We start from the raw sequence: 14,757 nt of genomic DNA, 5'->3' as shown, positions 1-14,757 counted from the left end.
GCGTGACAGCCTTATTTTAGCCCTTTTTTATTTAATGTTGCCTTAATTTTACCTTTTTCTTCTCTATTTTTTCATCCCACTATTTTCACCATTTTTTCAAGCTCAAGCTCCTTTAATAGTACTCCTAAATTTCCTCTATAGCCAAAAACCCTAGCCAACAAATGAATGACTACCTCTATCGCCGGTGAGGCTAACCCACCAGAGGATTTTCCAGCTTTACAGTCGAAGATTAAACCTCATCCCAATTCACCAAAATCATCAACCCCTGACATACCAAACTTTATTAATGCACTTAAATCGAAATCCATTGTTAATATTCCTAAAATACCTCCAAAACTAGTTATCATGCTGCATGGCGAACCTAATATACGTGGAAATCTTCTGAAGTAAAGGACCTGATAGTGAAAGAAAATTTACAATATGCAAGTAGGGAAGTTTTTTTATAGCAAGCCTGATATAAAGGAATTACGTAGGAGCATTCCTAGTCAATGTGGTATCAAAAGTGAATAATTGGTAGGAGTTTTGGACTCGAGACACATATTGATTAGGTTGACTAGTTTGGAAGATTATGTTCAATTGCTCTCAATTTCATCTTATTGCATAAATATGAATGATATATTTTGGCATATGAGAACGCTAAAGTGGGATCCATGATTTGAGCCAGAAGTTGAGACAGTAATAGGGGTTTCATGGATGTCATTCCCTGATCTTCCTCCAAATTTCTTTGCAAAGAAATTAATATTTTTTATTGCAACTATAATTGGGAATCCATTGACAGTAGATGTAGCAACCAGAAACCAAATGAGACCTAGTTGTGCAAATATTCAAGTAGAGGTGGAATTAGTTGCAAAACTATCACAAAGAGCAAGAATTAATGAGGAGGATATCACATTTGAAATCAAATATAAATGGGTCAAGGTGCAATATGATTACATGCCCAAGTATTGTAGTGAATTTTTCTTACAAGGGCATGATAAAAATACATATTGGACAATACATCAAGAGCTTTTTGACAAACAAAAAGAGGCTGAACAAACAGTTAAAACACAGATAAATTTAGTAGCAAATCAGAAAAGAGTGTTGACAAGTGGTAAAATTGTAAGGAATAAACATAATAATTAAAATAAGATAAAATAAGTGAAAAAAAGAAAGAATAAATACAAGAGTGATAAGTATGGTCATATTGAGAGAGAAGTTGAAAGCAGAGATGAAAATTCTTTTGAAGCATCAAGAGATATGGAAGATGTGGAAGAAGATAAAGAGTTACCTGTGACAAAGGAACAAGAACAACCAGCCAATAAACAAAAGCAATCAACAAAAGAATCCACAAAAGATTAATGACATAGAAGTTTCATAATCATGATTCAACTAAGAGAGGAGGAGGAAAAAATACAGAGAGAAAAAAAAGAAAAAAATCAACATAGAGAATATATTTTAGATCAGCACAAGGGCAACTTGTACCTGTAACAATTAAGTATCGAGGGTTGAATACTAGGGAACTAGTACTATCACAAGTGGATAATGAAAAAGTCCCCTATTTAGCAATAAAGGAGGATTTTAAGGAAATAAGAAAGTAAGTTGTAGATGATATGGATGCAGCAGATATAGATCAAAATATTGAACAAGTGGCAAGAATGAGAGATTTATATCCAAAGCATATAGATAGGATAAAAGAAGACCAGGGCAAACAAAAGAGAAAAATAAGTGGAGATAGAAAGAATGCATAAGCTTTGTCAAGAGTTACTAGGGGTGCAACAACCAAAATAACCAATGATGAATGCTCTAATATGGAATATCAGATCAATGATACACAAAAGGCATTCATTAGGTAATCAATATGCACAAAAAACACAGGTTTTATTTTGTAGGTTTAATGGAGCTTTTTCAAAGAGTAAGTGAATTGGAAAGATATGGAAGAAAAAGTGAATTGGAAAGATATGGAAGAAAATAGGAACTTGAACATGCATTTTCCAATACAAATGGAAAAAGATGACTCTTTGTAGATGAGATGTTTGAAGTATAATTAATTAAAGATGAGGAAAAATAGTTGACTTTGCAATTATATGATTAAGATCAGGAAGTAAAAGGGTTAGTAACTTTGATATATGCAAAATGCACAATGAAGGAAAGACTACTACTGTGGGAGTCCTTAGAAGGTACAACTGCTAATCTACAGATACTGTGGCTAGTAGGGGGTGATTTTAATGCAATCAGCAATGGAGAAGAAAAGCTAGGTGGTCTACCAGTTACAAATACAGAGGTAAGAGATTAACCACTATATGAATATGTGTCTATTACAAGATATGGGATATAAAGGGAACAAACATACATGATGGAATAATACAACAGATGAAGAATTCATTTTTAAGAGACTGGACATGATTATGTGTAATGAGAAAATGTTAAGCAAATATCTAGTCTTGAAGGTGGAGCATTTGATCAAAAGTGGCTCAGACCATACACTACTATTGATCAATCTTAAAATAAGTAATAAGAAGGTTAATAAGCCTTTGAGATTCCTGAATTTTTGTATCAAGGATTAATCTTTCAAAGAATTAATCAGGAAGAATTGCAAAATTGATTTTGAAGGAAATCCATTTATGGTGTTTCAACATAAGATGAAGAAAATAAAGAAAGCTCTAACACAATGGAGTTGAGAAACTTTTGGGAATGTCTTTCAAGATATTTCCACATTGGAAGATACAATAAAGGTGATGAAAACAAAATTTGAAGGGGATCCTACTATTGAGAATAGAGAAAAACTACATAGGGAGCAAGCTAAACTGTTGAGATACTTGCATGTTGAGGGAGAATCTTGAAAGCATAAAATAGGAATAGAATAGTTCAATGATGGTGAAAGAACACAAAATTATTTCATGCAGTAGTGAATGGGAGAATACACAGGTTAAAAATAAGAAGAATTCAAGATGAGAATGGTCAGTGTCTAGAGAACCATGGAGTGATAGTAGAAGTAGCAGTAGAATTTTACAATAAATAATTTACCAAACAGGATGAAAATACTGATTATGACATGATTGTTGAGTTACCAAAGGTGATTAATAAGGAACAAAACATTGAGTCGCAGTAAATACCAGAAAAAGAAGAGGTCAAGCAAACAGTTATGGGTTTTAATAGGAGTAGTGAAGGAGGTCCAGATGGTATGACTAGAGCTTTTTCCTAAGATACTTGGGAAATAATAGGGGATGATATTTATAGAATAGTGAAAGCATTTCATTGTGGGGCATAGTTACCAATATTTGTAACTCATTCAAATTTGATACTCTTACCCAAGAAGGCAAATGTGAACACCTTTTCTGATTTAATACCAGTATCCCTCAACAATTTTATCAATAAAATTTTCTCATAAATTATTCATGAGATATAAAAAGGTGTTGCCTAGTATTATTTCTACTAAGCAAGCCGACTTTGTACAAGGAAGGAGTATTGTAGAAAATATCTTGCTAGTAGAAGAGATAATCATTGAGATTAAGAAGAGAGGCAAGCCACCAAACGTGGTGATGAAATTAGACATGATAAAGGCCTATGATTCAGTGCAATAGGTTTTCCTGATGATGGTTCTAAGAAATCTTGGATTTGGGGGAAGAATTATTGACATGATCTTTAGGCTGGTAAGCAATAATTGGTATTTCATACTAAATAATGGGCAGGGAAAGGATTTTTTCAAATCTACAAGAAGGGTCAAACAAGGTGATCCACTATCTCCTACTCTTTTTATAATAGCAGCAGAGGTACTATCTAGATCACTGAACAAACTAATGACAATGAAAGTGTTCAAAAGATTTGGAATGCCTAGAAGAAGTCCTTAGATAATCATCTTGTATTTGCAGATAATATGATCATTTTATGTAAGGCAAAGGTAAGAACTATGCAACTAATAACATCAACTCTAGAAAAGTATGAGAGGGTGCCAGGACAAAAGATCAATAAAGAAAAGTGTGCTATTTATCTACATCACAGTGTATCATAACGAGATATAATTACTGTAGAGGTGGCTACAGGAATACTGAGAAAGGAATTCCCATGTAATTTCTTGGGTTGCCCTATTTTTTAAAAAAAGAAATAGAAAGCTTATTGCCAATAGATTATACAGAAAATATGGTAAAAACTTCAGGCTTAGAAAGAAAACTACTGTCTTATGGTGGAAGAGCAGTATTGATAAAGCACGTATTGCAAAGTATACCAATACATTTCTTACTATTCATGATTCCTCTTTTGAATTTGTTTACACACAAACACAAAATGATTGCTCAATTATTTTGGAGCAGCTGTATAGAAGGTAAAGGAAGACATTGGACAACATGGAAGAAGTTATATCTGCCATATGATGAAGGTGGTTTGGGATTTAGATGATTGCAGGATGTATCAATAGCACTTTTTTACAAGCTTTGGTGAAATTTTAGGACTAAAAAGTCTACTTGGAGTATATAAATGGGTAATAAGTATTACAAGAAGAAAATTCATAATCAGGTGATATTGAGGACAGGAAATAATGGATCTCAAGTATGTAAGAAAATATTGTAGGAAAGGGATCTAATTGAACACTAAATTGGATGGAGAATGAAGGGAGAAACATCTTCAATATGGCATGATAACTAGAATGGAATAGGAGACTTATATACCATTACTGGTGAAAATTACCCCTGGGGCCAGAGGTATCAATTTTTATGGGAACTGACCAGATATAGTGAATGGGATGATGAAATTCTCAATAAAATATTACCAACTGGATATGCTAGTTACACAGTGGCTAACGTCAAAGCTACAATGGAAGAAAAAGGCACTGATATTCCAATATGGATGTTGGATAGAAGAGGATAATTTACAGTCGAATCCACTTGGGAATATATAATGTATAAGGATCAAACAAAAACCATTTATAGTAAAATTTGGGTACAAGGTTTTCCACTTAGGATGGCATTTTTTATATGGAGGGCATGGAAATTCAAGGTTCTAGTAGATGATAGAATTAGAAGATGGAGGTATGAGGGACCTTTAAGATATTGGTGTTGTGAAGCTCCTCATCAAGATACCATACCACATGTATTTCTTAAGGCTTTTATTGCTAATAGGATTTGGTCTTATTTTACTTCTTGTGCAGGTATCAATATGCATAATCTTTCTCTTAGGGAGATTAAAATGAGTTGGTAGGATAATGATATGAGACAAGGGCTGGCTTCATATTATAATATTGTACCAACCATTATAACGTGGGAGCTATGGACAAGGAGAAATTATAGAAAACATGAAGGTATTCAAAAAATATACCACAGGAGCATTATGAATGTTACTAGAACTTATTGATGTTGTTGAAGGTGAGAAAACCAAAGAGGAACTTCCTAAAAAACTAAAGAGGAATTTTGAAGGATTTGGAAATATATTCATCCCCTCTAAAGGTGTCAAAGGTCATGTGGGAACTACCTCCAGCTGAATGGGTCAAATATAACACCGATGAGGCTTTCAGAGGGAATTCGAGACCTAGTTCCTATGACTTTTATGTTAGGAATGAAGAGGGTGATATATTATATATAGAATATAATCAAATAGAGGATACAATCATTATATAGGAAAAAATAACAGCTTTATTACAAGCAAGCAAACATTTTAATAAAGCTAGCTATAGTCGAGCAATCTTCCAAACAAATTCAATGTTGTTATATAGAATCATGCAAAAATAATGGCCATGCCCATGGATTATTGCAGAGATGGTGGAAGACATTCAAGCTTTACTGGAAGAGAAGGTGCATAAATTTCAATATACACTCAGAGAAAAAAATAAATTAGCTGATTTTTTAGCTAACAGAGCATTAGATAAAGGAAACTTCAGTTGTTAAATATTCAACACAATGGAAATCATAGGAAGGAGAATACATAAAACTTACAAGAATCAGTATCCATATATAAAAGTATCACCATGAAACTGGTGATGGGGCTGGGAAGGCTTAGCGTACAGTTTATCACAAAGAATATTTACAAGAGCATAAAAGGTGAAACGCTATCTAGCCTTACTTCAGTGAACAAAAAGGGTCCAGCAAAATGGAAGGATCCTAGGTCGAATCAATCTTATAGAACCTGGAGCTTGAACTTCCAACATTTGGGGTGGTGGATTGAAGATACCCTTGTACTTTATTCCAGATCCACCTGCAAAGAAATGAGAATAAGTATATACTGGAGGATAACCAACTAAATAGTACAACTTACTAGATGAAAGGACGATCTACCCGGAGACCTGTTCCTATAGAGTGTTGCAATCTTACACCATCCATCGGAGAGCTCAGCTGGAAAAAAGAAAAATTAGACAAAGCAATAGTGAAGTTAAAGTAAGGAAAGGAAGAAATAATACTCTTGATAGCTGATAAAGTACGGAATGGAAGAATTAAATCAAGAATATTGATCACCCAAAGAAGAAGAGTGATGAAGGTGGAGTTAGCATGTGGTGGCAACGTAGCTACAGATCTAAGGGTTAGGAAATGAAAAGTAGAGTTTGGAATAGGAAACCTTACAAAGGGTATATGTAGCGGACATGGGTCACCGAATTGGACCCGAGTTGGGCCACTATTTATATTAAGTTTTTGCTTTTGTTTTGTGTGTAGATTAATAAGGGTGTTGGGCCCAATGTGATGTAAGAGTTTAATGAATCAATAAAATTTCAAAATTTTCCTTAAAAAAAAAAATCTCCTCTATCTCTTATAGAATAATTTATTTGAATGTCTTTTTCATACCACTTCTAACAATATCACGTATGTTTTTGTCTAAAAATATATGTATGAAAAAACAAAAATTAAATTAAATTGAGTTTCTAATTAAAATAAATTTTGAATTCATTGCCGACTTCCAGTAAAAAAAAGAACTTCATAAACCCATTATTGACTTTCAAAGAACACAGTTTTCAACGAAATCTATGTTTTCTTATCTTCATTAATTTTCTAATCAAACACTAGCCTCTTTTCTTGTTATTTTTTTAAGTCATATGTGTGAAAGTCGTGAAGCTATTAATGTGGATCTATCATCCTTAAAGAATCAGGAGGTATGTTTATCACCCTTGAAAAAATCAACCTCCATTTGAGGTTAAGTTCAAAGAAGATTGGGTGGGGAAGACATTATGGAGTTTTCTTTTGTAATTATCTAGCTAAAAAAATACATGTCATTAATTCATTGGGCACAATTGTCATGTGTTTTGGTATTTTTTTTAAAAATAATTTGGGTCTATATAATGATGTGGCGATTTAAAATGAGATGGCATTAATCAATTGATCGTTTAGTCCATGTTAGCAGCAATTGAGACGCACACGCCAAAGATGATGCCAAAAGGTGTTAAAATGACACATTTTATAGGTATTTTAGATGTTTAAAATGAACACCATTTACTTGCGTCAAAGTGAAAGATCGTGCCAAGTTGAGGTGCTTGTCTATGTCTTTGGCCAAAGAGTCTGGATACATAATTCACAGGTGGGGGAAAAGACCAAAAGAATTGGTCAAAAGCACTCGGTTTATTTGCATTTATAGTTACACCTGAACTAGCATTGCCTTTGTTTCTATTTAAAGGTATGTATGATTCAATTATGTTTGATGATCATGGAATTAGAATCAAATTATCCACAAAAATGTCAAATTATTATTATGAAATTTGTGTATAGATTTTGCAAGTAGTGGGGGAGCTACGTGCGATGAAAGGGGTTCCATTGAATCTCCACGTGGAACATTGTAGTCAGGAGAGGACCCATATGTTAGGTTAGGGGTGCACGTGGACTCGTTAAGTGAACATGATCTATATATGTACATGTATATACCTTAAGAAACTGTTAGACAAATTATGTGCACCCTAAAGAACACCATAGCACTTTGGGTACATTGGTTCTAGCTGCAGTTTCCCACATAAGTGACCTAGGATCGAATCCAAGGGTCAAGTTTTCTTTGTTACTTTTTAGGTAATAACAATTTTCAACAACAAAAATAGTAGTAAGGATTTGAACCTGCGACATATTGCTTACACAACACAGCCTTCACCACTGCACTCATATGCTTCTATAATGTTAAGGTTTATATATTACCCTAATGACACGACCAACCCTGGGCCCTTGTCATAATGGGCATCCCAAGTCTGACAAGGACCGAAGACTACCCCTGTTCCCTAACCCAACTTCTAGCCGCCTGCTTGAGTTGGCTGAATTTCGAGCATGTAACAAGACAGTGTAATAGCTCACATAAAGACTTTAGGAATAGATCACAATCGTGACTGACCCAACCGAGTCCAACCAACCCATACCAATAATCCAACCATATCAAACCATACCAAAACAAGGGCCAAAACCAAAGATGTTTCAAAACATAATATAATTAATCCCAAAATGAAATATGATGAAACAGTGAGAAATTATGTCTGATAATGCTAGCCTCTATACCAATACTAATGCTAAGGCTAACACTTATACTGATCCCGCCAATTCTAACCCATAGAAGTACCAAAAATCCTCTAACCAAAAGAGTAATGAAATTTGGTTGGGACATTCTCCCAACCATAGCCAAAACCAGTATCCAAAATAAAATCAAAGCATCTAGAAATGTCCATAACATGAAATAGAGCCTTCTGATAGGATGAAAGCTTACCACTTCAGTCCAAATATTATCCCTGAGTCAATCACTATGTAGGAGGAGTAAAACAGCCAATTCCTACATAGCGTGGGTATACAACCTCCAGTAGAGGGGGTTAGCGAGTGACCGATAGCATGATCTTAGGGTAAGGATAAAATAATTTCATTGATAAAACCAAGTGAAACCATCTATATGCACACAACCATACACATATATATATAACCATACTGGGAAAAGGGATCGGATTTAGCATGCCTTTAAAATCTTTACCTGGGCTGTGTAGCTTTGTCATCCTAAACCACCCACAGGCTAAATGGGTTCAGCTCCCCCTACTGAAAGGTTCCTAGTTCATGTAGCCGCACGACCAAGAAATAAAACCCTTGGGATGACTAGTACATCCCCCAAATATAGTGTGACATCATGCACACAGTCACCAAGACTAACCTCATATCGGCAAATATGAGTTTCTAGTTTTGGTTCCCCCGGGACCTCCACCTTCAACGACTTAGCTACACCTCCCGACATTATTTTCCAATTAAAACCAATTTCTAAATGACCAAACCATTATCCATTTATTAACCAAGGCCATTAATATTGGTATCGTCATACCAATCCTTACTTGTAAGTATTATCCATTGCCAACCATAAAAAGGTTTAAGGGGACTTTTAAGTGCCCTTCCATTTACCATATTAAATCACTTGGGGGATTCCATGTGCCCCTCAAGAATAACCATTAGCCATTTACTATTCTAAGCCATTTAAATCATGCATAATTCTTTTACCAAGTTTTAAAACAAACAAGAGTTGCATTAATAGTAGTCAATGCAATGAACATATCTTTATAAGCATTTTGTTAAACACATTGGGGCATAATATGACAAAAACCAATTCCAATTACCCTTAAACCATTCCCATGCAATCCAATTATCCAAAACCACCATTAATGCATATAAAATCATAATTAAAACCATGGGAAACCATAACCAACCATTTAATATCAAACCCCCTAAATATATTTAAAAATTAAAACCATACAAATAATGAAATCATGAAAACATTCATAAAAACAATGCCTTTAGTTAGAATTAACAGTAAGGAAAGAGAACATGCCTTAAACCAAGTGATGACGAACATAAATCACCAAGACAAACCCCAAATTGATCCTTTAGTTAAAATTCTAGCTTCACTTGCCCAAAAGCTATTGAGAGAATTATGGAGTGTTTTAGAAAATTTTCTAAGGGTTAATGAATGGAATAATAGGTTAAATAATCTCCCAAGTAGGTTATAAGTTGTGGGACCTTATTAGGATAAGTGGAGAAATACCAGAATACCTCCACTTAAGTTTCATCAAAATTCTATCACAAGGATACAACTGCCCCACATGAGTCGTACCCTCCAATACGATTAGTATCCTCCACTCTTATCTTGGGTCAACCCTTGGATACAACACTGTCAAGCATTAAACTCATCCAACTAAGTCGTATTGACAAAATGTGATCCGTACCCCTCACAGATTTAAGCTCAAGAAAGATTCTTACACTATCCACCATACAAGTCTATGGTATGACTCATACCCTGGGTAACGGCTCATGGTGATCCACTCGTATTCAGATCTAATCTAAGTAACCAATTTTAAGATTAAGTTAAGGAACCAAATGATTTGTGACCACCAATATGACTCATACCCCTAAGTCGTACCCATTCCAGTAACCAAAATCCATCCCACCAACCAAAATTGGTCAATATACGACTAGACCATACCATCCATACCCCAAAATATGGATCGTACCCTCTAGTCATATTGGGTCCAAATACCAGAATTCCAAAAAAATTTCTAAGGGCCAAAACCTAGTGTGTTATACCTAAAATCCATATTTGTCCTATATATTTATATTTTCATCATTTGTTAAGCCTCTACTAACTAGTCAGTCAGACATGGAACTATGCCTCAATCGTCATCGGAAGATTCTCGAGCGCTTATGTTAAGATAAAGATGCACCCGCTCTCTTTAAATCTTGGGTTCACCTCTGATTGTAGTGTGTCTATGGATAAATTTTTTTCTTTCATATATATATATATATATATATATATATATATAACTTGTCAAATCCTATTTATATAAATAAAACTTTTAGTGTATTATTTTTTAAATTCCTCCATTAGAATTTCTGGCTTCATCATTGCTTCCAATTGATTATAAAAGGGAATAACAATGTTTGATTAGAATTTAAGATAACAATCGGTTTACATATGTGATATATAATCACAAAGTAACTTTTCTCAAAGGAAATGCAAAGACCTTAAAGATGTGTGCTTTGTTGTGTTTTTAAAAAAACATAACCATACAACAAAACAGTACTGATGTATACTAATTTTTTGAGATTCATACCTGAACTATAATGTGTATGAGTTTTCTATGTGAATTATCACCAAATATTTATCGAAATGCACCTCAACTATTAGTTGTCCACTTTTCCTTATCATTCTATCCCTCACTCTACTAACAGTCTATGTGTCGATCTATACCTTGTTGGTCTACCGACCTACATGAAATATAAGCACCGTTGTCAAAACTAGGGGGTAGCTTCAGTTCATGACAAAATTTAGCATTAGATCCTTAAATTTTAAAGTGTCCTATGAAGTCTAAAAATCGCGCTAAGTAGAGTCTTATGCATGGGTGTGAAGCGTGATACACTTATGGAAAAAAGGCTACAAAATATTTTAGGAAGACTTTTCCTTCTTTCATTATTCATGTCATGCGAATAAGCATGAGCTCTACTTAAACTCTCTTTATAACTTATCCTTTGTTCTATTTTCAGATATTGCCTCCCAAGAGAACTAATTGAAAATAGAATGAGAATCTTCCCGCACCAATGCCTGTTCAGGAAGATCCCCTGAATGAGCATGTCTCTCACTCTGAGTTCAGAGCTACTTTCACTACCTTAGATCATTCAGTAGTAGCTCAGACCAATCAGTAGGCTATCACCCCAGCTAATCCAGCGGTAAATATAGTTCTAGCTAGTATTTATGACCTTACATGAATGAATCCTTCTTTGTTTTTTGGATCTAAGTTAGAAGAGAACCCGTATAAGTTTCTTGATATGGTTTATAAAGTGACTGATATTATGGGTATTACATCAAGTAAGAGTGTAGAGTTGGTAGCATATCAATTATAGAATGTATCTCACACCTGGTTTAAGTCGTAGAAGGAGGACTATAGGGTTAATGCAGGGCCTGTTGAGTGGGAAGAGTTTTCCACGGCTTTTCAAGATAAGTTCTTCCCATTGGAGTTGATGAAGGCTAAGATTTAGGAGTTTATTAACTTAAAGTAGGGTAGTATGAGTATGAAGTAATACTCACTTAAGTTTACTCGGTTGGCGAGGTATGATCCTTCGATGGTGGATAATAACAGGTCTAAAATAAATAAGTTTGTATCTGGGGGATTTGATAGTATGGTCAAGGAGTCTAGGACCTCAATATTGATTAAAGATATGGACTTATCTAGACTTATGGTTCATGCTCAGTGGATTGAGAAAAAGAAGCTTAAGGAAAAAGAGAGAGAGGACAAGAGGGCCAGAATAGGTAGTTTTAACTTTTCTCACCCTAGGTCAGAGGTTGGTAACTGTTCTCAATTTCATCAGAAGTCTTCAGCCCTAGCCCCATCTTTAGCTAGTGTACCAGTGCCTAAGTTCAGGAAAAATGGTCGGGATAGAGTGATAGGCTCCAAGTCTCAGGGTAGTATGAATAGTATTCGTACTAATCTACTTTATGGGAAGTGTGGAAGGCATCATCAGGGTGTGCATAGAGTCGACATTGATATGTGTTTTGGATGTTGCAACCCAGGGAATGGAGTCAGAGATTTCCCAAAGGCTGTCCAGTGGGGTCAGTATAATCGTTCTCCAGTTCTAGTTGGTCACTTAACTCTACAAGGTGTTGCTTCTAGCACAATGTCACGACCCGAACTAGGGCCCTAGCCGTGACGAGCATTCCCAAACTCGAAGGCCCGAAACGCCTTCTGTCTATCTGGTAATCATGCACATAATTCAAATGATCAAAGTAATACGGATTAGACACAATAATATAGAAACATGGTCAATAATTTAAAATAGTTAAAGGCCTGAAAACATGCCCAATAATATTTAATAAACATCTGCAATAGTCTGTGAAATCTCTACTGACATACTATCTAAATAATTGGGACAAGGCCCCTAGCAGACCAAAAACCATACTGAAATAAATACCTAAATGACTAGGCCTTCTGAAGCAAAGAAGGCTCATCAACTGAACTCTGAGACAGCCCTGTCTATAGACTCTACTGAGGATCTGGACCCCTAGACTGTGCCTCAGTACCTGGGAGGAAAGGGGGGGGGTCAGCACAATTGTACTAGCACGCGAAGCAATTCACAATAGAGTAATTGAACATATATATATATATTTATAATAGTGAGAGAAAATTTTCATCAAACATTATACATAAAATAGTTTTTGAAAACACATGGGCATCTTCTAAAAATATGTAACCTGTCTGTAAATCTCAAACTCTGATTTGTGTATTACTTCTGAGTTAGGTGGTATCCCCTACAAGTCTGATATTCCACGGGCAATATAAAATCCGCCATTGACTCGACGGGGAAGCCTCCAACCCGAATATGCCGCAAGAGTTGGAGTTCCTAAATTTGATGCGCCATACGACACTTAAGTCAGCGTATAATAATATACCCAGGTCGGCAAACCACAGTTTTAGGAAATGAGTTTCTTGAACTCAATCCCTCTTTAGGGAACCACCAAACATCTCTATATGCCTATTTTTAACCTTTTCTGTACATGCAACATTCTGAATGTCTAAAATTATGATAGTCTAAAATGTTTATTAGTCTGAGTCTGATATGGCATTGGTCTGAATTGGTATTGTCATACCAAGACTTCCAAGTCATGATTTCTGAGCCATAATACATTAAGCTAAATCTTTCATTTAAAGCATAATTTAGACCATCAAAAACATGCAACAGATATAGAAGATTTTGCGTTTTGAAACTCAACTCAAAATCATGCAAAAACTTCATCAACATATGGTGGTCTAGTGCCTTTAGCAAATCCATGCACTCTTTCATTACATGCATTATGAACATTAAACATTTATGCTAGATTCCCTCTTTAGTGATTTAAAACCTCCTTTAAATCGTGATAAGAGTTCAATCATTTCATATAGTGCTTTTCAAGGATGCATTGCAAAACAATTCATATGCCATGAGAAATCTTAAAAATTCATAATAAGGAGGAATTCACCAAAAATCATGCTCTCAACAAGAATTCATTCTTAAATACATGGTTTCATACATTCATATTCTTAAATCACTTTAGGGAAGGTCAAAAGACCAAAACAATGATGTTAAAACATTTAATACATGAATATATAGATAGATTCAAAAACCCCATTCTAAAATATGATTTTTTTCTATGCCCATAAGAATTTAGGTAAACCCCGCGTACCTCTATTTCGAAAAATAATGGGTGCTTCTTGAAAGCCTGTGGATTGGGGATTCCAAATCTCTAATCAATTTTGAAAACCCACAGTTGAATCTTGATTTATTTGGGTTTTTAGTTTAAAACCCTTGGGAGTGTTCTTGATAATTTTTAGATGAATGTGGATGTATTTTTGAGAATTAGGGACTGAATTTTGTGTTTATGGCTGAATAAGGGTGGGAAAAGGACCATTTTGCCCCAAAAATAGAGTGTTTAAGTCACTTGAAACCATTATATAGGTGCCGCATATGATATCGCCTATATTTATATGGGCACCGCATATGCTATCGCCTATATTTACATAGGCGCCGCATATGCTATCGCCTATATTTACATAGGCGCCGCATATGCTATCACCTATATTTACATAGGCACCGCATATGCTATCATATATGCTTTCCAGTGGCAATGTGCAATTGGTTAGGCGACACATTCTACTTTGAAAGGCCATAACTTCTTGCTCAGGTGCCAGATTTTAGCAAAATTAGTATCATTAGAAAGATAACTCGAAAACCTATCATTTTACATATAGTAAACTCTTTAATTTGACTTATACAAAGAGTCATGGTCGATAGATGTTGACATAAATTATAATGTCCACTTAAACTTAATCGATCGAAGTAG

The 14,757-nt window shown here is 34.9% G+C and overlaps 1 protein-coding gene across 1 annotated transcript in view; it reads right to left on the bottom strand.

The window, feature by feature from the left end:
• Positions 1-5,788: 5,788 nt before the first annotated feature.
• LOC107868863 overlaps positions 5,789-14,757 on the bottom strand; it is a 60,238-nt gene continuing 51,269 nt past the window's right edge. Inside the window, exons 3-5 of the mRNA XM_047411587.1 lie at positions 6,362-6,573; positions 6,240-6,296; positions 5,789-6,159 (exon numbers count right to left, since the gene is read on the bottom strand). Of these exons, the coding sequence (XP_047267543.1) occupies positions 6,029-6,159; positions 6,240-6,296; positions 6,362-6,573 (400 nt within the window). The 3' untranslated portion in view covers positions 5,789-6,028. The remainder of the gene's footprint in view (positions 6,160-6,239; positions 6,297-6,361; positions 6,574-14,757) is intronic.

This window comes from Capsicum annuum, chromosome 4 (assembly GCF_002878395.1).
Source record: "Capsicum annuum cultivar UCD-10X-F1 chromosome 4, UCD10Xv1.1, whole genome shotgun sequence".
NCBI lineage: Eukaryota > Viridiplantae > Streptophyta > Magnoliopsida > Solanales > Solanaceae > Capsicum > Capsicum annuum.
This window is presented reverse-complemented; position numbering and strand designations above follow the sequence as displayed.